The sequence below is a fragment of the Nicotiana attenuata genome, chromosome 1 (assembly GCF_001879085.1).
Source record: "Nicotiana attenuata strain UT chromosome 1, NIATTr2, whole genome shotgun sequence".
NCBI lineage: Eukaryota > Viridiplantae > Streptophyta > Magnoliopsida > Solanales > Solanaceae > Nicotiana > Nicotiana attenuata.
Genome location: NC_031989.1, coordinates 64,580,651 through 64,604,737, shown reverse-complemented (window position 1 = coordinate 64,604,737; position 24,087 = coordinate 64,580,651). Strand labels below are relative to the sequence as shown.

General features: G+C 37.0%; 2 protein-coding genes across 3 annotated transcripts; one reads left to right on the top strand and one right to left on the bottom strand.

Moving 5' to 3' along the window:
- LOC109227750 (ATP-dependent DNA helicase DDM1-like) lies at window positions 6,901-14,079 on the top strand. Of its 2 annotated transcripts, none has more exons than XM_019392947.1 (16): window positions 6,901-7,027; window positions 7,236-7,318; window positions 8,161-8,424; window positions 8,521-8,607; window positions 8,974-9,320; window positions 9,465-9,654; window positions 9,791-9,966; window positions 10,536-10,605; window positions 10,749-10,938; window positions 11,354-11,449; window positions 11,532-11,626; window positions 11,712-11,831; window positions 12,522-12,641; window positions 12,939-13,037; window positions 13,114-13,221; window positions 13,566-14,079. In XM_019392947.1, exons 2-16 carry the CDS (start codon window positions 7,262-7,264, stop codon window positions 13,803-13,805), a joined length of 2,259 nt encoding a protein of 752 aa, XP_019248492.1. In that variant the 5' UTR covers window positions 6,901-7,027; window positions 7,236-7,261; the 3' UTR covers window positions 13,806-14,079. The 2 variants fall into 2 exon arrangements, with proteins under 2 accessions (XP_019248492.1, XP_019248494.1); XM_019392949.1 differs by having other exon boundaries at window positions 6,901-7,031.
- Window positions 18,711-23,021, bottom strand: LOC109227740 (54S ribosomal protein L51, mitochondrial-like). The gene is made up of 4 exons (XM_019392938.1): window positions 22,897-23,021; window positions 22,490-22,569; window positions 21,473-21,579; window positions 18,711-19,179 (listed from the first exon to the last, which is right to left on the bottom strand). The coding sequence occupies exons 2-4, from the start codon at window positions 22,567-22,569 to the stop codon at window positions 19,007-19,009; spliced, it is 360 nt and encodes a 119-aa protein (XP_019248483.1). The 5' UTR covers window positions 22,897-23,021; the 3' UTR covers window positions 18,711-19,006.

Genomic DNA, 24,087 nt, shown 5'->3' with positions numbered 1-24,087 from the left:
CCAAACCCCTCGAATCTTCGTTTGAAGTAATGAACCCTAGTCGCCGCCTTTGTTCTCCGGTGGCGGCGCCGCCTCCAAACCTTACCAAATTAATACCCTAGAGTCCCCTCATCCTCTTCTTTCCAAATCCACGACCTATAACCCTCAAACCCTCCCAAAATACCTTGAATTTTAAATTAAAGCTGGCTTTGGAACCCTAATTTTTAAAGGTTGGGGGGGATACTGATTTATGGACTATAATAGTCCCTAATTAGGTGTTTTCTCACGAAAACACATGATTAAGGATGGTTGTAGTCCGATTAAGTCCAAGAAATCTTGCCAGTGGTCGAGTCCAAGTCGAGATTTCGAGGTATTTTGTTTCCTCATGTTATTCTTTTCATTCCTGATTGTTATTTTTCATTTCTTATTTTTTGTGTTAGGGTTTCATTTAGGGTTCTGTTTGTTTGATTGATTTTGATTCTAGGATTATTGCTGTTTATACGTGATTTTAGTTTTACTTTGTTCTATATTGTGATTCAATTTGAATTGTTCGCTTTAATTGTTAGTTTACTGTTTTAATTAGAGCTGTTTTAATTGCTATTTTTGAATTAATTCAATAATACAATTAGTCATAGGATATATATTAATTAGATTTAATTCAAGTTCAAAAAAGGTTATGGGGTTGTTAGTTCAGTTTAGAGAATTTTGTTATAATTGAAATTGTTTCAATTCCCTGGTTAATTAGCTATGGTTATTCGACCAGGATAAAAGGGGTTGGTTGTAGTTTTAACTAGGTTAGTAATTCAGAGTTAAGTAAGGGCAATATGGGTATTTCAATAAAAGGAATCTTGCAAGTAACTGAATTGGAAACCCCTAGAACATTCTAGATGGGGTTCCAATTAAAATTTCAGGAACTTAAGAATAGTGACTTGGGCAACAAGTCAACAAATAAGGGACTAACTAAGCAAAACTGAAAAATAAAAGAGGGGCTAGGGGTGTAAAGTTGAAAATCTGAGAGAACCCTCAAGTTTGCCTATAAAAGGCATGTATTCTGCCTTCATTCACAGGTTGGAAATCTGAAAAATCCCCCACAAATTTCTAGAAATTTCAGATCTGAAGAAGTTAAAAAATTCAAATCTTAGATCTTAGAAGAAAAATCAGAAAAATCCAAAAAAAAAAAAATGAACCAAAAATTCCAAAGAATATCTATTCCATTGAAGTCTCCTTAGGATAATTTTAGTGTTCCAGCTGCTAGATCAAATTCCAGTTTATACAAGGTTGAAACTGGTTTAAATAGACCTGTTAAATCAGTAGTGAAGGTTTCAGAGGTTTTGGGGGTTATATCAAGTTCAAATTGGGCTATTCAAGTTTGTTTCGTTTGTTTTACTGTTGCTGCTCATTCAAAAATTGTTCCTAGCTATTTTGACACCATTTCGTGGGCTGAAAACTGGACCTCAAGTTACTGATCTCTGATGTTTAACACTGCTGATTGTTCATTGCTACTGCTGATTCTACCTTCTTCTTCATTTTGTTTTAATTCCCAGGTACACGTCGTGTAACTTCCAAGTTTGTGGAAATGAAATGAAGTGCAACATGGTTTTCTGTTGATTTTCGTATTGTGTTTCGTGTAATTTCATTAGATTATCGTTTGTAACTAAAACTGGACTGTTTTGGCCTGCGTAGGGTTATTAAACTGATTTGATTTCCTTTCCTGATTGTATAAATGTTGTGTTTAGTAATAATAGATCCAATTTAGTTGAGTTTGATTTTTAAGTTCCCATGCGTAATTCGAAAGCAGATATAATATGAGCAGGTGTGATCATAATTCATATGAAATAGATGAGTCTATTAATTTGAATGCCAGGTTTAAACTCAAGTTTCAGCATGTTGATTTGAAATGAGAAAGTAACACTTCAGTATAGTAGAATCCTTGAATTTGATGTTGAGTATTTTAGTTTTGCCATTAAAATTCAAAATGTATTGTACTAATCCTTTGGACAGGCCTGAACGTTTGAATTAAACAAACTAGGTTTGATAGGACGGGTTTGAAATGGCTGTTGGTTTGTAAACTTATAAATTTAATTTTTGATCCAGGATCAGTATCACACAGTCTAATCTAAAATCAACATTTAATTTGGGCTTTTGTTTTTGGGCCAAAACTCAACAGCTGACTTGACAGAAATTCGAAGCCCTTTGGATTAAGTCTAATGTGGCCTTAAAATGGATAATTAGAGGCCCAAATACTATCAGTTTCCTCGGTTTGCTATTTAACTAGTCTCACTAGATTGTGGACTGATCAAGGCCTGGAACTTTATTCCCAAATTGGGCTTGTGATCGTGGCCCAAGCTCTGAATGAGCCGCACGAACAAAACTGAAGTTGCATGTCATTTCCCTGGGCTAACGTTCAAGGCCCAAAATTGTTATAAGTTCAAAAATCCTTTAAGCTATATTAGGAATATGGGGATTGATTTGCAAATATAAATTTAGGTTCTCGCGTTAAGTAGCGGGTTCAAATTAGGAGGGTTTCCCCTTTTGTTTGAATTCGGACTTGAACCCGAAACCCGAATTTATAAATGTAAATTAATTAGGCCCTTTTAGAGACAAACAAATAGAAAATCTTAGCTTGCTTTAGGTTAGCCTTTAAATAATAAATTGAGATGAGCCTCGCCAAACAAAATGAACAAATCGCGGGGCCCTCGTTAAATGTTTAATTAAAAATACTTAGAATTTGGGGCGTGCCGTTTAGCGAATTTCACGGCCTCCCGCAAAGATAATAACACGTTAGTCGCTTTAGGCGCGCTTTAAATAATTTTAACTTCCCAAATACGGGTATGCATTTCATGCAACCCAAATCAAAATCCCAAAACGTTAGAATAAGAATGTGTCGAGGATCCGGGTGCATTTCATGTGACGTGATCCAAAAACACGTTTTTAAACGACGTTCACTTTCTAAAAATTTCTAACTAAAAGCGGTTAAATAATTCTAAAATTGCACTATAGGTTTGAACATGTATAAAAATTAGATTTTAGCCAAATATAATAGTTTAAGCGACCGTGCTAGAACCACGGGATCCGAGGGTGCCTAACACCTTCCCTCGGGTCAACAGAATTCCTTATTCAGAATTTCTGGTTCGCAGACTCCAATTGGGAAGTCGACAATTTTCCTCGATTTGGGATTTAAGTAAACCGGTGACTTGGGACACCAAAAGCCAATCCTTTCCCAAGTGGCGACTCTAAAAATAAACAAATGATCCCATTTCGAATAGTGTCACTTTAAATGGAAAAACTCCCTTATACATTATCCTTCGGGGTAGGTGTGTAAAAAAGGAGGTGTGACAGTCACATCCTGTGTGATCAGGAAAGCATCGGGTGGAAACATAGCAGTTCCTTTGATCTTCATGTCCTTGAAAGGGAAGACTGTCTCCCTAAAAGTCACATTCCTGCTAACAAAGAATTTTTTGTGAGTTAAATCAAACAGTAAATAGCCATTTTGCACAACTGAGTACCCCATTAGGACACAACCTATAGCTCTTGGTCGGAATTTATCCCCAATGACTGATGGTGTATCATAACAAAGGTATCCCAGAACCTTCATATGCTTCATGGCTGGACTTCTTTTATGAAACAATTCATAAGGAGACTTCTCTACAAGCACTGGTGTAGGCATTGTGGTTATCAAGTAGACTGCCAAAACACACATTTATCCCAAAAATTTAATGGAATATGCCCTTTAAACCTGATTGCTCTAGCTACCTCTAATATGTGTCTGTGTTTTCTTTCAACCACCCCATTCTGCTGGGGTGTGTAGGGGCAGGACCTCTGATGAACTATGCCAAGGCTATTGAACAGATTTGTACATTTAGAATTAAGGAATTTTGTCCCATTGTCTGTCCTAGTCACTTTAATCTTAGTGTTGAACTGAGTTTGAGCCATCCGAAGAAAATTTCTAATAACAAAAATTGTATCAGACTTCAACTTTAACAAATAAATCCATGTTACTTTAGAGTGGTCATCAACTATTGTCAAAAAGTATTTATTTCCATCATGTGTTGCAATTCGAAATGGTCCCCATACATCAATGTGCAACAATTCAAACACATTTTCTACTCTACTACTACTAGTTTGCCTGTTTGGCTAAGGGGCAAACTTCACAGCTATTTATTACACTTTTACATAGTTCTTTATTGACATTCAACATATGTTTCATAACTCTTGATGATGGGTGACCCATTCTTCTATGCCAAAGCTGTAAGTTATTTTGATCTAGCTGCACATTCATAGACTGTGGAACTAACCCTTGTCCTTTACTTGAATTTGCAGGAGTCAGTAGATAGAGCCCATTAGCTTCTCTACCAATCCCCTTCAGCTTCCCAGTGTAGAGGTCCTGAAGCACAGAAAAGCCAGGAAAAAATACAGCCATACATCTCAGTTCTTTAGTTAGTTTGGATACAGACAATATATTGTACTTGAAATTTGGGATATACAGTACATTCTTAATCTCTTGCCCTTCTCCTATCTTGCATTTACCAATATGTGAAACTATTGCTTTAGTTCCATTAGGTAACTGCACTGTTTTTCCATTTTGAGATGTTACATTGTACATATCAGAAAGTGAGCTAAAACTGAGGTCATGTGATTGGTCGCACCTGTATCTATGATCCACTCATGAGTGCAACCTGCCTTGTCTATTAAACAAGCAGTAGAATGAGATATACCTGCCATATTAGTTGTAGTCTCTTGCACTTCTTTTTTGTTGAGTAGCTTTAGAATCTAATTGAATTGCTCCCCTGTGAACGTTGGCCCTATTCCATATCCTGAATAATTGCCCTTCTCAGCATGACTGGGCATGTTAGGTACATTCCTGTTACCCTGCATCTGTGGATTAGCTTTTCCAACCATAACATAATTAGCTGAACCATATCCTCCTATTCTTTTGTGTTTGAAATCAGTTAGGTAACCTACTATTTTGTAACAGTTCTCCCTAGTGTGCCCTTTCATTTTACAAAAATCACAATGGAGATTGTAATTCTTCTTAGGTCGAAATTGACCACCAGCAGTCCTAGTAGACATCAATGCATCAACTTCATTTCCTTCAGCTGAGTCACGGTGATTGGACATAGCTCTTTGACTCTCACGTTCCATTAACATGGAGTATGCCTTATTCACTGTAGGAACTGGGATCATCATAAGTATCTGGCTACGAACTTGTTCATATGACTCATTGAGTCCCATAAGGAACTGTAGTAACTTCAAACGTTCCATAAATGCAACAGACTCACTAGATTTTGCACAGTCGCAGCCCCGAGCTGGGGCCAAACTATCAAACTCTGCCCAGAGTAATCGCATATTCGAAAATATGAAGAAATTGAGTTAGTACCTTGGTTAATTGTTCCAATTTTCCTATGAATTTGGAAGATTCTCGAACAATCGATCTTATCAAATCGCTCATTTAGGTCATTCCAAGCTTCATTGGCATTTGAGGAATAGACGATGCCACCGAGCAATTCCGGTGAAATGCAGTCATTATCCATGACAAAGCGATTGCGTTGCATCGCTCCCAAAGATCTACGAGATTTGTACCAAAATTTTCCCTTTTGCATGTGTCGTCGATGAACCCTAGCTTATTCCGGCCTAGGATTGCAATTCTCATCGCCTGACTCCATATAATTTTTCGGTCCTCGTAATTGGAGAGAGATCAATACAGCTCTCGAATTGTTATTTGAACTGAGAAATAACGGGTGATTGTGGCTCAATTTCTCTGGTAGTTCGTTGTCGACGACCGCCATGGCTGATCTCGTCACAGTTCTCCGATGAAGAAACATAGACGAATTAACATATAGAAGAATTACTCCAAACGACCACACTAATGGCCAATTGGCTCTGATACCGTGTTGAATTTAGCACACAAAATCAGTAATGGAGGTTTTGAGCTAAAGAGCTTCTTCTTCTTTGCTTGAGAGAAAATGAATTTACAGTACTGGTAATAAATCCTACTCTATTATTATATACCTAACTAACCCACTAACTACTAGGTAGTTACTGCCTTCTAGTTATTACGCATAAACCCATCACTTTAAGTTAGCTTTACACTTCTATCCTATTTCACTCTTACTACTCTTAACCGTTTGACTGTATTGCCTTTTCCTTTAGTAAGATAGACGATAAATTCCAACAATTTGGATGCATTTCTTATTGTTTTTTTAAAAAAAAATTGATTGTAAGTCGATAACGAACTGAATGGGTTTGTTTATAGACAATTTAGGCCTAATAAAAAGGTAAAATGAGTCCTAATGATTAGAGTTATTAGAAATTGTTTGCTACTCCACTGGGTTGTCCAGTTACATGTTTTTTTTTTTTTAAATTTTTTTATGTATAGATTGTTAATTTGTTAATAAATTCTTTTATTTACGAAAAAAGAAGAAGCCAAAGAGATAGTTAAAACTGCCCCTCACATCATTGTTCTTTCTCTTTCTTCCTTAATGATAGTACTGGAGTATACGATCGAGCTAATTGGATATTCTAGTTTGCATTAGCAGAATAATGCAAATTAGAATATGATTGGTTCTTGAGGAGTGCTAATTTAGATAATCCAGTTATCTTACTTTGGTCATGGAAATTGGAAGCAGACGAAAGTTTCCTTCTTATTGTAATCTCTCTGCAAATTTTAAATTCACAGCACCTAAATTGCGCTGCTGTGGATGTGACAAGCCAATATTATTTTACGGGGATTACGCGACAATATTTTGGGGCTGGAGCATTATTTGAAGCTTCAACTTTTTGAACAAACATGCGCAGCATCCACATCGACGCCACCGATGGCTTTGTCGATATTATTTCAAACATCGTAGGGCAATCTTATAACATCAGTTTCCCGCCTTTTTGTCTTCCAGCACGACCATTTAATTTTAATAAAGTGTAGAAAATTACTTGCCTTTTTGCTGCAAATACCGTGCTGCAAATACCGTACACTTTTTCCATTGCAGCCCATTCTCTCTGGTCTCCTCCATTGCTTTCTATTTTCTTCCGCTCGCTGAAGAAACTGATTCCAGTATGTGCGTTTGCTTCAACTGTTTCTGGATTTTTTTTCCTTTTTGGGTGATTTTTTGGTGCATTTTTCTGATGATTTTGTCACTGTATTTGATTTTCGTTTTCTTCCGTTTTTCGGAGGGAATGTAAGAACGTAGATGCCTGACGTTTGATTTAGCCACGTACTGGTTTAATCGGAATGTTTTTGCTTGTGTAATGGTGTTTTATAGGAGGAGCTTAGGGTTTGGACTGTGAAATGGTGGCCAACGACAAGACAGCTTCGGACTCTCCTGTTTCCGTCCTGGAAGATGAGGTGTTGCTTTTTTGTTCTTCTCTTTCTTCTTCCTCTATCATTTCGTATTTTTTTTTTATTATTTATGTATTTTTCTAATGTTTGTTTGAGTTTTGTTGCCCACTGCCGTTGGCCTTACTCGCTTTCATTTAAGGTTACAGGTGTTGCGATTGGAAGTTTAGTTTGTTGATATTATTGGTTATAACATATTTTGGCTTTGAATTTTCAGTCCCTTACATTTATGGCTCTGTATTTTGTTGTTTAGCTCCTATACGAGGAAGTATAGTAACTTTATTGTTCAATCATTGGGTGAAATGTCGTATCGTGTTAGCTCCAGAGGAGGTTTCTTGAGCAAAAAATTAGTTAGTGAAGCAGCACAGATCTGAACTCCAAAGTGAGATTAATTTTTTAATGTGATATTTATTCTACTAGTCATCACTCGTTAGTATTAAATGTCCTGTGGTAAAACTAAGCTTTTAGAAGCTTTAAACTAAGAGTTACAGGACCTTGATCTTTCTTAAGTTTCTGAAGTGAATAGATACTCATTTTTCTTGCTTTCAATTATGTGTTTGATTCACGGGCTGAATTCACTTACCAGTTCTTTCTGTTTGGAGATTTACTGAATCCTGGAAAGCCTCCCTGATGGGGATTTAAGCTTGTCCTGTATTTTTTCACTTTTATTGCTGTCCTTGTACTGTCTTTCATTTATTATGATTTTAGATGGATGTTTATTACCCCATCAGATTGAAGAAAAAGTATTGAAGACTCATTCTGAGTGTACTATTAGAAAGTGTACAGTTGGTGTAAGGAGAACTATCTGCTGTATTTTCTTCTGAATCACATTGTGTGCTCTCATTTTGAAGGATACCTGCAAAGAGGAGCCCGCCGTTAAATTGGAGGAAGTAGTTTGTGATGCTGAAAATGAGGATGTCACTCATATACCTGAATCCATGGAGGAGGAAGAAATTTTGAGAAAAGCATGTGCAAAGGAGGAAGAGGCACAATTAAATGAGCTCAAGCAGGCGCCCAGTTTGAATGAAACTCAATTTACCAAGTTGGATGAGCTTCTTACCCAGACACAACTTTATTCAGAGTTCCTGCTGGAGAATATGGATAACATCAAAATGGTATCTCCCTGAGTTTTCTGAAGAACTACAATTTGCATGTAAAGAATTTGACACTCTTTTGCTTATCAAGTTCATTTCTTCTCTTTGTATGAACAGAATCAGATAGAAGGTGAAGAGAAAAGTGTCCATGAAAACAAAAGAGGCCGTGGCTCGAAACGAAAGGCGACAACAGGCTACAACAATGTATACCTTTTTCTTGCCTCCTGAAGCCTTACCTATATCTCGAATATGTCATCAGACTTAGAACTATAGTTGATTAGTTGAGCATGTTTGAACAATTTTATACAGACATAACACTATTGAGTTGATTTTCTTACTGGATGATTTAGTTTCGTTTTTGCATCATGGAAATAATTAAATAAGTAAAATTGGTATTGCTTTGAACAGAATGGCATGCATCGGTAGGTCTTTACATTTCTGTGGCCCTTCTATTCATGTCTGAAATTTAAGTTGAGAATCTTGTTTTTTGGAGGTTATTTCCTTTTCTTAAATGCAAGCTAGCTGCTTGTTGCCTTCATTTCTTTGAAATGGTTTCAAATACTTATGCAGAGGAAAGCCAAGAGAGCTGTTGCTGCCATGCTTACAAGATCTAAAGAGGATGTTTCAAATGAAGATTCAACCCTCACGGAGGAAGAGAGAGTTGAGAGAGAGCAGGCCGAACTTGTGCCCTTGCTGACTGGTGGGAAATTGAAATCTTATCAACTGAAAGGTGTCAAGTGGTTGATCTCATTATGGCAAAATGGATTGAATGGTATCCTAGCAGATCAAATGGGACTTGGAAAGACGATTCAAACAATAGCTTTTCTTGCTCATTTGAAGGGGAATGGTTTGGATGGCCCTTATTTGGTCATTGCTCCTTTGTCTACACTTTCAAATTGGTTGAATGAGATAGAGAGGTACATTGACATCTTCATTGTTCTGCAATTAACTCGAAGTTCTGTTTGTGTTTTGGTGGAGCTGCTTCCCCTCTGGGATGAAACTGTCTTGTGTTATTTGTGTGCAACTAAAGGCATACCTTTTTTTTCTTTTTCCATTAAAAGGTTTGTGCCCTCAATCAATGCAATCATCTACCATGGTGACAAGAAACAGAGGGATGAGATAAGGATGAAGCACATGCCGAGGACCATAGGTCCCAAATTTCCCATTGTAATTACTTCTTATGAAGTTGCATTAAGTGATGCAAGGAAGTGCTTGAGGCACTACAGTTGGAAATATCTTGTGGTGGATGAGGTACCGACAATTGACAGTTTACTTTGTAAACTAGTATTGTTTTGTAAAATTTTCTGTCTACAGGTTTGTTCTTTCATTTAGGAAGCAGCTCAATTTGTACTTTGTGCTGAAATTCTATTGCTTTCTTCTTTCCAAGGGGCATAGGTTAAAGAACTCAAAATGCAAATTGTTCAAAGAATTGAAGCTGTTGCCCATTGAAAACAAGCTCCTTTTAACTGGAACACCTCTGCATAATAACTTAGCTGAGCTGTGGTCCTTGTTGAACTTCATTTTACCGGACATATTCTCTTCCCACGATGAATTTGAGTCATGGTAATCAGCTGATTATTTCCGACTATTTTGGTTAAAGTGCTTTCTTGTGACTGCTGAGGTGTGTTATTATAATAGAAATATACATGTGATTTCAAGTTATCTGCTCAATCAATACTGTGGTTACCGTTTGCTAAATTTGGAAGCCACGTTGTTTCATCATCCTTAAAATTATTTGGTTGTCTAACTCATCATATCAGCAAAATGGTTAGCACAGTTATCATAGCCTTAAATAGATATCCTGTGCATATAGCCTCTAATCGCTCAGTTGGCATAAAGTGACTCAGTTTCTGGTAGCTGACTTCTATATGATGGTTTGTTCAAAGGAATCTAATACGTGCTGCAATTGCATTGAGTTAGTCACTTACATCACAGTAGTTATGCTGATTCTTGTCAGAGTTCATAAGGGGAAGATGTGTTGTACTTTGTCTAGCAGAATGTAGGTGCATGTAATAGGAGTCTCAAAGTAGGGTCTATCACTATTAGTTATCGCCCCAATTTCCGTTATGTTAAACCTAAGTGAATGTCAATCAGGAAGAGTTTTAGTGTAATGAGGTTTCTTTATGTATCAGGTTTGATCTGTCGGGGAAGTGCACCACTGAATCAGAAAAGGAAGAAATGGAAGAAAAGAGGAGAGCACAAGTATGAATATTATCCAGTGTTATAGCCTAGCCTCTTCTTATCCGTTTTAAGACGTTTATCATCTGTTTAGTGAATATTTTCCAGTATTATAACCGTGTCTTTTCCATCTTAATGTATTTATCATTATAATGTGACAATTGCAGGTTGTGGCCAAACTCCATGCAATATTACGTCCTTTTCTTCTACGGAGGATGAAAATGGATGTTGAGCAAATGCTTCCTCGTAAGAAGGAGATAATATTGTATGCTACCATGACTGAATACCAGAAAAAGTTCCAGGAACACCTAATTAACAGGACACTGGAGGGCTATTTGATTGAGAATGTGTCCACTGGTAATTAGTGCAATCTTAAATACATCTCTGATTTGGAGGGAAATGAGTTGATTGATCTCGTCTAGATTTTCAGTTTGATTGATAATGTGTGCACTGAAATATGCAATCATAAATATGTAACTGGTTCTGCTGAAATTGAGTTGGTTTATCTCTTTAGATTTTTGGTTTTATAAAGAATGTGTCCACTGGTATTAGTACAAAATGTTAATATGTATCTTATCCTGAGGGGAATTGAGTTGGTTTATCTCTGCTATATTTTCTGTTATAATAAAACACTGATTTTCTTTTACCACCCTATAGCATCTCCAATTTATTTTGAAGTGAATTCCTTTTTTATGTACCATCATAGGCCTTTAGTTATCCCTGGGCCCTCTAGCGTTTGCAGTCTTAATGCCTTGTCTGGCTAATTTTGCAGGGCATGGTTTTAAAGGAAAGCTTAATAATTTGATGGTTCAACTTCGCAAGAATTGCAACCATCCTGATCTCTTGGAGTCCGTCTTCAACGGTTCTCGTATGTGATGGATGATCTGTGGAACCTATTTTATTGATTATGTGCTGGTTGGTAATAGCTTTTTTTGTTCTTTCATTGACAGCTTTTTATCCACCTGTGGAACAAATAATTGAGCAATGTGGCAAGTTTATTTTGCTGGACAGACTGTTAACAAAACTGTTTGCTCGCAAGCACAAGGTATGTGAAGCCGTCTGATGCTTCGAGCTTTTCTGTCTTCCCACTTTGCTCAAACTTTTAAACTCAGTTCATTAACTGCCAACAGGTTCTGATATTCTCTCAGTGGACTAGAGTACTGGACATAATGCACTATTATTTTAGTGAAAAAGGATTCGATGTTTGTAGGCTTGATGGCAGTGTGAAATTGGACGAAAGAAAAAGACAGGTATTTGGTCTCAATTGTTCTATCAATCTAACTTTTCTTGCTCACAAAAGTTGCGAGCTGTTATGGCCATGCGATTAGGATAATCTTCAAGAGTGTTTATGAACATCTGGCTATTACCATTAATCTGCTGATAACCTTCTAGTATTCGTAACTCTGCTTGTGTGTGGAACTTCACTTCTCCCTAGGAATAAACCTATTGATGGACCAATAAACTGTCATTATCGTCAAGAGGAAGCGCCTGGGATTACTGATTTCTGTTGATACAGTATTTGCTTTTGGACTCTAAGTTGGTTCACTCTATTCTCTACAAAGTTGATACAATCTCTTGTTATCAAATACAAAATATATGCAAGTCTTTTTATTTCTTTCCGGTTTACCTCACCTGCTGACCTTTTCATTTTTCGTTAAATCACAAAGTTTCTGTCTCTTTGGTTGTGTATTGAATCTATTGATATCAAGTAGTGCTATGATGCTGTATTTTGGTTCTGATGTGACATCTTTCTTATTGACTATTCTCAATGCTGCATTAGTTTACTGTCTCTCACTTGAACTACCTCTAAAAAATTTAGACTCTTGTTGTAATTCTATGTGCTATTGGAATGGGCTTTAGGGAGGTTACCTGTTCTAGTTCGTTATCTGGAATGATTTTAATGAAGTTGATCTGTTTGTATTTACTTGTTCATGGAACAGATCAAGGAGTTCAATGATGTTAGCAGCGAGTACAGGATATTTCTTCTTAGTACTAGAGCTGGTGGCCTTGGTATCAATCTGACTGCTGCAGATACCTGTATTTTATATGATAGTGATTGGGTATCTTCTTCACGCCCCCTTATGCTTTTTATTTGTTTTTGCCAAGGTTTTTGCTTGGTTTCATCCCTTTTTACTATGTTTTTGCATTATCATGTCACACTTCAGCTGTTGTAGTGTCTACCTTCACTGAAGTTTGCTCTGCTTAAAATCTGTTCTCTTAAAAAGAACAATAGTTATTGCATCGCATTTGCTTTTTCTTATTTTTGATTTCTTTTTATGCTGTACTATTTTTCCATGTTTTGTAGCATTTGTGAATTGATGTCCATTTAGACTGATCACTATGCATTTCCTTTTCAGAATCCTCAAATGGATCTACAGGCAATGGATCGGTGTCATAGAATTGGTCAGACCAAACCTGTTCATGTTTACAGGCTTTCCACTGCTTTGTCTGTGGAGGTATGATTCAGGCTACTAAAGTTATGTTTGCATCTCTTTATTGCTCATTGTAATAAATAAAGTGTTTGTGCTTCAGGGTCGAATCCTCAAAAGAGCTTTTAGCAAGTTGAAGCTTGAGCAGGTGGTAATCGGGAAAGGACAATTTAAGCAAGAAAGAAGCAAACCTTCCATGGATGTTATGGAGGTTAGTTATTTTCCCCTCTACTAGATTCTACTTTTCATTCTATGTCGCAATTTCCCTTTTCCTTCTATAGTGCGTCAATGAGTTGCTATCTTTCCTATACGTTTTGAATAGTGTACTGTTGCAGTTGTTTTTTGATGGTTTCAGCTGATTGTAATTGCAAGTTAAAATTCTCATTACTTTTTTGAACATGTGCCCGGTTTTACCTTTGTTTTTTGTCATTCAACCCTTCTTTTCTGTGGTTTTTGGTATGTAAGCTACAATATTGAGATGTATCTGATCGTTTGTGGCACTGAGTAGAAGAAAATAATAGATGAAGTTTTTCTAATTGATCTTTGATGTCTCAGGAGGAGGACTTGTTGGCTCTCATGAGAGATCAAGATAGCGAGGAGGACAAGTTGGTGCAGACAGATGTCACAGATGAAGATCTGGAGAGGATTTTAGACCGTAGTGATCTAGTTGTTGGTCCTTCAAGTGAGGATGGGAACACTGAATCATGTGTTAGCGTGCTTCCTCTCAAAGGACCTGGTTGGGAAGTAGTTATTCCAACTGCAACTGGAGGCGTGCTTTCCACCCTCAACAGCTGATGAGAGATTGGATGCGGTTAATTAGGGGTTTTAGATCTATTTTTTGTTAGTCAATAGCTGATTACATGGCCTTGTGCTAAAAGTTGAACTATATTCAGCAGAATTTTGTAAACTTGTGCTGCTGAAGTCGGTGGACTTGTACTAAGTATTAAATTATGTTTTTGCTAACAGCACTAGATTTTTGTAAAGTTTTGCTGCTGAAGCGGGTGGAAGCTATGTGGAAATAGCACTTTTTGGAAAATTTTGTTACCTGAGAAGCTATTGACTTCACCAATCATGTTATGCTTACAATTTCTTTGGCATTGGTATTCAGAACTTAGATCAGCGCTAAACTAGCAGTTCCGTGTTTTTAATGTTTTTTTCTTTTTTATCTGTTGATTAATGCAAGTTAAATTTGGTTATGGTGGGAATATTTCATAGACTAGAAGCAAAAATTCCGAATTCTAGGATCTTGTACCATCGGCGTGCATTCACCAAAGATGTAGGATTTTAGGGTTCAGAATGGACTCTGTCAGTATTTTCATCTTGAAATTAGTAACCTGATGTGCTTGCTGCAAGTGAGTTTAGGTTAAAAGGATATTATCAGAAAAATAATTCCGTTACCGGAATTGAACCCGGGTGTCCTGAGTGAAAGCCAGATATCCTAACCGCTGGACGATAACGGATGTTTTGCTTATCTATTCAACAAAACTGTACAAAAAGTAACTTGGAATACAATTCCCAACCATTTGGTACCACCATTTTAACTTTTAATTCTTTCGAAACAAATTTAAAATGGTTTCCAAACTTTGCATTTATTCTTAATGGTAGCAGAGGAAAGGTGAACCCAACTGAATGATAGTAGACAAGGGATTTTCGATCTCATAATACAGAGAACCGTACTCAATATTCAAGTAGAACTCATTTGACAAAATCTTGTTTGTTTTACAAAAATCAGATGATCACAACAACAACAACAACAACAACAACAACAACCCAGTATAATCCCACAAGTGGGGTCTGGGGAGGGTAATATGTACGCAGACCTTACCCCTACCCCGAGGGGCAGAGAGGCTGTTTCCAGGAGACCTTCGGCTCAAGAAAGCAACAAGAGACGATATATTAGTACTATCAATAGACTCATAATAAAATAACATAAAATAACATAGAATACATAACATAGCATAAAATAACAAAATAACAGCAGTATAAGAAATATAGGAAATACGAAAAGGATGGAAAGTATACTAATAACCAACAGATAAAGCCCAGCATCAGTAGCTGATCAGAAGCATCCTACGACTAACTCCTAACTGGCTAGTCTCACTCTAGTGCGCTGTAGAAATATTCACAACTTCCCCCTAACCTACAACTTTAATGCTCGACCTCCACAATTCCCCGTTAAGGGCCTGTCCTCAGTAATCCTAAGTCGCGCCATGTCCTGCCTGATCACCTCTCCCCAATACTTCTTAGGTCTCCCTCTACCTCTCCTCGTGCCCAGCACAGCCAGTCGCTCACACCTTCTCACCGGTGCATCAGTGCTCCTCCTCTGAATGTGCCCGAGCCATCTGAGTCTTGCTTCCCGCATCTTGTCCTCCATGGGGGCCACACCCACCTTCTCTCGAATATCTTCATTCCTAATCTTATCCATCCTTGTATGCCCACACATCCACATCCACCTCAACATCCTCATCTCTGCAACTTTCATCTTCTGGATGTGTGAGTTCTTAACCGGCCAACACTCGGTCCCATACAACATGGCAGACCTAACCACTGCTCTATAAAACTTACCTTTCAGTAACGTTGGCACTTTCTTGTCACACAGGACTCCCGTCGGTAACCTCCACTTCATCCACCCCACCCCTATACGGTGTGTGACATCCTCGTCGATCTCCCCGGTCCCCTGAATAACTGACCCAAGGTACTTGAAACTACCCCTCTTAGGGATGACTTGAGAGTCAAGCCTCACTTCCACTCCCGCTTCATCGGCTTGGCCCCAAATTTGCACTCGAGGTATTCGGTCTTCGTCCTGCTCAACCTGAAACCTTTTGACTCAAGGGCATGTCTCCAAACCTCTAGCCTCTCGTTAACGCCGTGTCGTGTCTCGTCAATTAGGACTATGTCATCAGCAAATAGCATGCACCATGGCACCTCCCCTTGAATATGATGCGTTATGGCATGTCTCCAAACCTCTAGCCTCTATCCATGAATGATTAACAAGTCTGGCCATCTTTTCTCGGGGATGGACGTTGAAATTATGAGTAATCAAACTGCAAAATTTCCAACTCTTGGAGATAAAATGGATTGCACTTCTTGCATGTTTAGTATCCATCTTTGGTACAGCCATGACAATTTATACATCATTTGCAAGTCAAACATATATAGTAACATCAATGAAGGTAAAAATTGCAACGTATGTAATTTTTCCAATTTATAGTATTACCTATCCCCTCTCGAACAGAGAGAGATTGGGCCTCATAATATCATTAGAATTCACAAGATATCTATCTATCTATCTATCTATCTATCTATCTATCTATCTATATATATATATCGGGACATAAACACAGCAGAGTTCCTCTGACAGTTGAAGTTATGAAGCCAAATGCATAGGATGCCTAATTATGGCCACCAGGGGCGGATTTAGGGGGGCGGAAGGGGGTTCGCCTCCGTTGTTTTTTACCTCTATATATTAAGTTTCGAACCCCCTTAACACAACGCAGAAGTGTAGTTTAGTAGTCAAGGGGGTTCAAAACCTTCATAAGGTCATATGTTCAATTCCCACTATTTACAAAATTTTTTTTTGAACCCCTTCATGGAGATCCTACCTGGCCACTTGTGTTTTGTGGCATTATGTTTAGTACTTGGAACGTTCAAAATCAAACTTGAAAATTTAGTAAGTGAAATTGCTGAGCTAATTTGCGCTCATGAGGGGCATTTTTTTGATGAACCACTCGATAGAAGATGTTATGAATCCAGTTCAAGAATTGGGCCTAGAATCAGCTGAAGAAGTGTGTGGGCCTAGGGTGGAGTCATTTGCAGAGAATATTGGGCCTGGAACTAATCTAAGAAGAAGTAATAGAATTAAACAACCCAGTAGAAGACTAACTGATTTCATTTGGAAGGGTGACTCAGCACAACAATGATGGGGAAGAGGGTTCAGAGTGGTTACAAATAGCAGGGAACATGGGGAAAATGGGTAGGCAGTTAGTAATCAGCATTGTCTATGTTCTCTTCCCCACTTCTTCTCCAAGTTTCCCATCTTTCCTTCTTATCTCTAATCCCAGTCAGTTAGTATTCAATTTCTGCAGTTTCCTTGTTCTAGACAAAGTTAGTAGTTTGTAATAGTTGCATTTGAATATTTAATCAAGAAGTTAGCTCCAGTTTATTTATTTGTTTGTTACAGAAGAGAAGCACCTAACCTCATATGAATACCCCAACGAAGAAGAAGATGAAAGTCAACAAATCCAAGGCCTGTGAATAAGTAGAAAACACTAATGATAAATGCAGATCGAGCTCATTTATAAATCAATCTCAAAGCCTGAGCTCTTTTCCCAAATGATTATAGATTGGAGTAAAGAAGTCATCCACAAAATGAATGAACCACCAAGTCATGTAAAAGGAAATAAATACGAAATTGGCAATACCTACATATATATCCATGATGACATCACATACGAAATTCCTAATTCATGTTGCACCACTGAATGATAAGGATATAAATACATTTATCAAGTGTGTGCAAACACTTTATGCCACAATTTGAGAGAAAAAACTTTGGGAAATGAATTTACGGAGAGTTGGTCATATGATAAATGAAGATATCTCGACAAAATACTCCCATTTATATGCAAAAAACTAGCTAAGGTCCCGACGGAGTAGAAAATGGACACTTGTGACTTCGTGCTCAATTTGCAATAAGATTTTAGTGAATATACAAACTATGCTATTAAATGTAAAATGGATATGGATATTTTAAAATTGTTATTAAATACTATAAAAAGATAGCCACTCTCTTTGTGTCGCAGGTCGAGCTGACCACACGGGGCTTGTCTAGTGCGGTCTACCTCTCCAGCATAGTTAGCTCGCTATTGTATTGGGACAGAGTTTACCCAGAGCGCATCTGAAGGATAGTGGCTGCGTATTCCCTAGTTTAAAAAAAAAAAAAACTAATATCGTATAAGATGGAAAAACAATGAAGTATTTTATATATTCTTGCAAATATAAAACTGAATGATTTAATACAAATTTTGGTGCTTTTTAAATTTTATCCTTTTTCCAAATTTTGCAAGATGAAAAGCAGCTCAAAAATAGTTGTTCCACATAAATTAATTATTGAGATATTATTACTTTTAGCCCATGCCAGAAACTATCTACATTTGATAGTCGAAAAAGTGTATAAAATTTGTATAATTTTTGTATGTAACATACAGAATGTATATATATACAAAAATAATATACAAATTTTATACATTTTTTCAGCTATTATTTTTATAGCGGCTATACAGTGTCATTTTTCCTAAATTATTATTCGTTTGATCCTTTTTTGATCTAAACAAAACCATCGAAAGCCTAAAGATGACTAATGTAGACAAAAATCAACATTACAACTGTTTTTTTTTTTTTTTTTTTTTTTCATTCATAAATTATCGTTAAAGGTCAAGAAATGACCATTGGAAGCCAAAATAACATTTTCTGAAACAATGTCATCTAAACATCACTAAATCTTGCAAGAAACCGTGGGAACGCTATCTTACTGATGTTAATCCATGTATAATTATTTATGAGGAAAACAAAAATAACAGCAAAAATGCTGAATATTATGTGGAGATTAAATCTCCCTGCTACACCAGCAAACGACAATGGTCTGAAAAGAAGCTAAAAGCTCCTCAACAATCCTGGCAATTAAGAAACTGGAAAAACAATGAAGAAAAGCAAATCAGGGTCACTGTATGTATGACCAACATTTTTCAGCCAAAGGATTTAACTTTTGACTAACATCACATCAAGTGCAGAACTTCAACATGACCATAGCAAACTCCATTCCATTACTCCAGTAGCATCATGAGTAAATTATTACATTATGGAGTGCATCACATTGAAAAAGTCTATCTTCTCGCTACATGTAGACCACATAATCCATAACTACACCCCTGACTTAAAGATCCAAATTATAAAACCTAGGAAGTCAAAAACACCTGCATTGAACTATTCCTTTTGGCTTATAACTTCAATGCTGTTGACCATGTACCTTGGACGCTTGGTTGTTTTGTAACATGTCGAGTCTTCATCTTCACCACCTTTCTGCCAAGTGAATTCCTTAGCTTGGTCGCTGCTTCAAGTACTTCGTCTTGACTCAAATTTCTCACACATACAACACGCTCATTCTTGTTCTCTAATTGTAAAGCAAATTAAAAAAAAATGTGAAGCAAATCAGAACCCAATTATAGTTAGTTACACACATGAAATGGCACACATTACAGACTGATTTGGATGTTATATGCTCATGCATGAATTTTCACCCGTGAAGAGAAATTACAGGACAAACAGCTGGTTTTTAAATAAACCAATACAACAAATATACAAGGCATAATTAGTATATTATCGTCTCGACACATTTTTGTATAGTGCATTTATAGGTATTTGTCTTCTTTGGGACGGGGTAGTGGGTGGCAAAATGCGTTTGATATGAGCAAGTAGGGGTGGGCATAATACCGGCCGAACCGAAAAAACCTACCGAACCGTGAATTTCGGTTTTTCGGTTTCGGTTTAATCGGTTATTCGGTCGGTGCACGGTTTTTTAATTATTAAATTTTGGTTTTTCAGTGCGGTTTACGGTTTTGGCGTTTCGGTTTTCGGTTAAACCGAAAAACCGAAATTTTTCTGTTGTGTTCGGTAGCTTCTGTGTTCTGTAACAGAACTTCTGTTTGGACTTGAAAGGTTAGCTTGTTTGTGAAATCCCGTGATTCGTATATTGCCAGCTTGTTTGGACTTGAAAGGTTAATTGTTAATTTGTTATATTATGAAATCCTGCTAGTGGACTTGAAAGGTAAGAATGGAAGATGCCTACTCACTACAGTGTTTTGATTCTAAACTATCAAACTGGTACTATACGTATCTTTCCCCTTTTGACTAGTTGAATATTTGTATTGCATCAAACAACATAGGTATAAAGCTAACTTCTGCACTGAGCAACCTAGAAATGTATAAAGATGGACAGGTGCAGCCATTGATCACTCTATGAATATGACTGCAGGAAATTTAACTAAGACAAACGACCATGCACCTAACATTGAAAGTGTGAATATAACCAACCTCATTCAACAGTATTCAGTGCAGCTCATCCTTTGTCACAACAACTTTGGTCCCTATGATAATTAATCAAAAAGCATAAATTGAACTCCAGTTTTGTCTAAGACTATGTAATTACGTAAATAAAACACCTAGTGGCTCAAGATGCAAAAATCACTGGAAGATTATGTCAACGATATGCCCACTGCCCATTGCCCAGTTTTTATATTATGCAAAAATCAGTGGAAGTTTATGACCACTGGAAGTAAATCTAAGATATAAAAATCTTGAACCGTTAATAACCGAAAAACCAAAACCGAAAATAACCGAACCGAACTTTGAAAAAACCGCACCGAACCGTAAATACTTTGGTTTGATTTGGTTATTAATATTACAAAACCGAAAACCGATAAATCGAACCGTACTTTCATAATAACCGACCGAACCGACCGATGCCCACCCCTATGAGCAAACACATTAGCTTTGACTCTTCTTTTAGCTATCTCAAACCTGTCTGCCGGCTTGTAGCCCAATGGTAACAAGCAACCTAAGGCCTGTTATTAAGTAGCATTGGTCCAGGTGTGAGTGTGACAAACCAACTAGGAAACCATGACCGGCACCTTAGAAGGGCTTAACCCGCGTCGAGAGTCTAACCCATCAATAGAATTTTAGGCAGAATTTACCCAGGAGCTGGACAAACTCCATCCTAACATAATGAATCTTAACGCAACTGCTTACTAGTCATAGAGATCATTCATAGTCACAAACACATAAAACACGTCCAAACTAGGATAGCCATATATTAAACACATAACAAATACGTTACACGTATGGAGCATCTAGAGTTTTATCACAACTGTGCACAAATGCTAAACAAAACTCGAACATCACAAATAACACCTCAACGGACGATATGGGGCTCAGTGGACTACATCTGATCTCGAAATTACTTCTGAGACTCAGTATCTCTCTCTTCAGCCATGTCTGGAAAGATATCAAATAAGGAGTCAGTCACATCTACCCAGTGAGAGATAATACCATTCGTGGCATTGCTAGGAAAATTGATTCGTAGAAGATAATACTTGCATGTAGAAATCATAAGCTTTTTGACAAGATACGTGCACGAGTCTTGTTTTGAAGTTATTATCCCAAAGATGCCATGAACGATGTTATTTCTCACTGAATCGGTGGGATTGACTCCTTTTTTTACATCTGTCAAGTTGAAGAGAGAAATACGGAGCCTCATGTGTGATCTTGAGTCAGTCATGTTCCATTGAGCCCCACATGTGTAATTCAACTGACACTACCCTTGCTAATTAATTTTCTTTACATGCATCCCTCTCAGACACAATACTTTTTTTACAGCACAGAATTGAGAGAACGTTGAGAGGTTTTACTGTATAATCCCTTCAAGAAAGGATGTTGACCACGATTGAGTTCAGTGACCACCTCAAGCTGTGTATTTTGTTCCTTTAATGCTGGCAATTCAGACTCCATGAATGCCCTGAAATAGTAGATGCATACCTTAACATATACCATAGAAGTTACAACCACAGCTATATATATTCCTCTACCTCAATCATCCGAAAACTAGCAGCACATTCTTTTTCCTCTTTTCTGCTAAAAGTCTGATAAATAATTGTTAACCCATTTTGTTTTACAATCAAGAGTCACAGTATTTTCCTCTAATTACAATTCCTACATGTTTAAACTTCAAATAGGACTGAACAACTCATATGTGGAATTGCAGTATGGCCCATCAACAACATACACAAATCAAAATATATGCAGTGATGCTTCTTAATTGATTTCCACATGAAAAAACGAACTTTCTTGTTATATTTAGATTGTGCCAATATTCCGATTAGGTTTGAAAAAGAAATTCAAATAAAAGTCAGACTAATAACTTATAATACTCCGTCAATCCCACTTATCAAAGAAACAAAAATGCTCCTTTCATTCCCATTTCGGTTGACCATAATTCACAAGCACCAAAAATTATAAGACAACAAAGTTCAGAAGAGGTTATTAAATTGAGATGCATAAAGATACGCGTGAAACACTTCTAAATTTGCGAAGGTGGGATAATTATGAATAAAGATGCATTGTCAAGGCTGAAATGATATAAATTCTCGTTATGTAGAAACAGTCTCCTTACGAAGACTTTTTAAACTTGTGGTTTTAAACATGTCATAACATTTTTGACTATAAGGCTTCTGAAACTTGTAGTCTTAAACGTGTCACAACATTTGTGTGACGATAAAAGCTTGCTATTAAGGGTAAAATGGAAAGTTAAGTTACATTGTTTAAAATTTTAGAAAGAGGTAATTTTTTCTTAAGCAGACTAGAAAGGAAATAGGATCATATAAACCGGACGTAAGGAATAAGACAACAGGGGTCAAGCTAACCTTTACCTTATTCCTCTGCTACTGCCACCCCAATTGCAATAGCTCACTACCAGCTTCTTTAGCTGCCAAACACCTCTTAGTGCCATCTAGATCAATCACAATTATAAATTTATCATTCAAAAAATAATAATTGAAGCCGAAAATAGCATATCGCATAGTGCTATTCAAAGTAAAAGGTAGAAAAGGAAGCAAGACTCTATTTCAAATTAGTGGAATCCTTTTTTTTTTTTGGAGCACGTTTAATATAGAAGTCAATTCACAACTATGATATCAAAGTTGAGGCTTTAATTTAAGCAATGGGAACAGACGCAGCATTACAATCAAATTCACAAAAATTAGTGCTTTTACGATTAAAATTATTGCAAAGACATGAAATGATGAAATTAAGTGTAGATAGAAAGAGAAATACATACAATTTTATTGGGTCAGAGATACAGAATATGAAGAGTTTAGCAGCAGACGGAGATTGAAGAGCTGCAAGTTTAGCTGTAGAGAGGAAGGGCGGCTCTAGGGTAAGGCCTTGCCTTAGAGCCCGTAAGAAATTTGTTCCCTTTTTTCTTTTTTTTTTTGGAAAAATTCCACTTTTTTCCGAAATCAGTATTTGTTCATAAAATTTTCAATTTTCACTTGAAGATTTGGAATTTTTTGAAAATTTAAAAAAATTCCCAAAAACTATTTTTCAAAATTTTCACTCAGATCACTCACAAAACTTCAAAAACAACGAGAAATTATATTCATGTCCAAACACAACTCTAATTTTCAAATACCATTTTTACTTGATTTTTTTTTTCTTCATTTTTTTTAGAATTTTACAATTCTTATGTCCAAATGCCCACTGCGCCCCCAAATATTTAAGAGATCTCAAAGGAACACTAGCATACCGAAAGAAAAAGAAGAGTGAGGGACTAGCTTTGTGCAGTAAAATTCTCTCTAGATCTTAACTCCCATGGATACAGTCGGAACCATCGGACAAGAACAACCATATGGAAGATGCCTCCACAATCAGCATGAGGAAGATGCCTCCACAATCAGCAAAGATGACAAAGGAAAAAACATTGAAGGCTCAATCCCACTTTCACAAGACGACAAGAAACGCCTTTACTTCCCATGGTGTTACTTTGTAATCATAAAGGTCTTTGGACGTAGAATGTCACACCAATATCTTCGGTCTAAACTAATTGACTTATGAAAACCATCCGAACAGTTAATCTTGATTGACCTAGGATGGGGCTTCTTCATAGTCAAATTTAGTCTAGAAGAAAATATGGCTAAAGCACTACATCTAGGACCATGGTTTGTCTCTGCAAATTTCCTCTCCGTTCGAAAATGGGGACCAAAATTTGTACCACAAGAAGCTACACTCTCTACCATAGCTATTCGGATTCGTCTCCCATAACTCCCAACAGAGTTCTATGCCAAAGAAATTCTGGAGAAAGTTGGCAGGAAATTGGGCAAATTACTAAAAATTGACTTATGTACCTCCTCCACCCTGAGAGGAAGGTACGCACGCATATGCATTCAAGTACCTTTAGAATGACCAGTAGAAACATATGTAATAATTGAAGACCACAAAACAATGATTTATGGGGGGGGGGGGGGAGGGT

Bases quoted from the DNA above. Each gene is read 5' to 3' on its own strand.
- LOC109227750 (XM_019392947.1), top strand. From the start codon at position 7,262: ATGGTGGCCAACGACAAGACAGCTTCGGACTCTCCTGTTTCCGTCCTG. The intron at 8,608-8,973 runs GTATACCTTTTT...ATACTTATGCAG, and splicing joins CGACAACAGGCTACAACAAT to AGGAAAGCCAAGAGAGCTGT. The intron at 11,832-12,521 runs GTATTTGGTCTC...TTCATGGAACAG, and splicing joins TGGACGAAAGAAAAAGACAG to ATCAAGGAGTTCAATGATGT.
- LOC109227740 (XM_019392938.1), bottom strand. From the start codon at position 22,569: ATGGCACTAAGAGGTGTTTGGCAGCTAAAGAAGCTGGTAGTGAGCTAT. The intron at 21,580-22,489 runs GTAAAGGTTAGC...CTACTATTTCAG, and splicing joins GGCAGTAGCAGAGGAATAAG to GGCATTCATGGAGTCTGAAT. The intron at 19,180-21,472 runs GTAAAACCTCTC...CTTTACAATTAG, and splicing joins TTTCTTGAAGGGATTATACA to AGAACAAGAATGAGCGTGTT.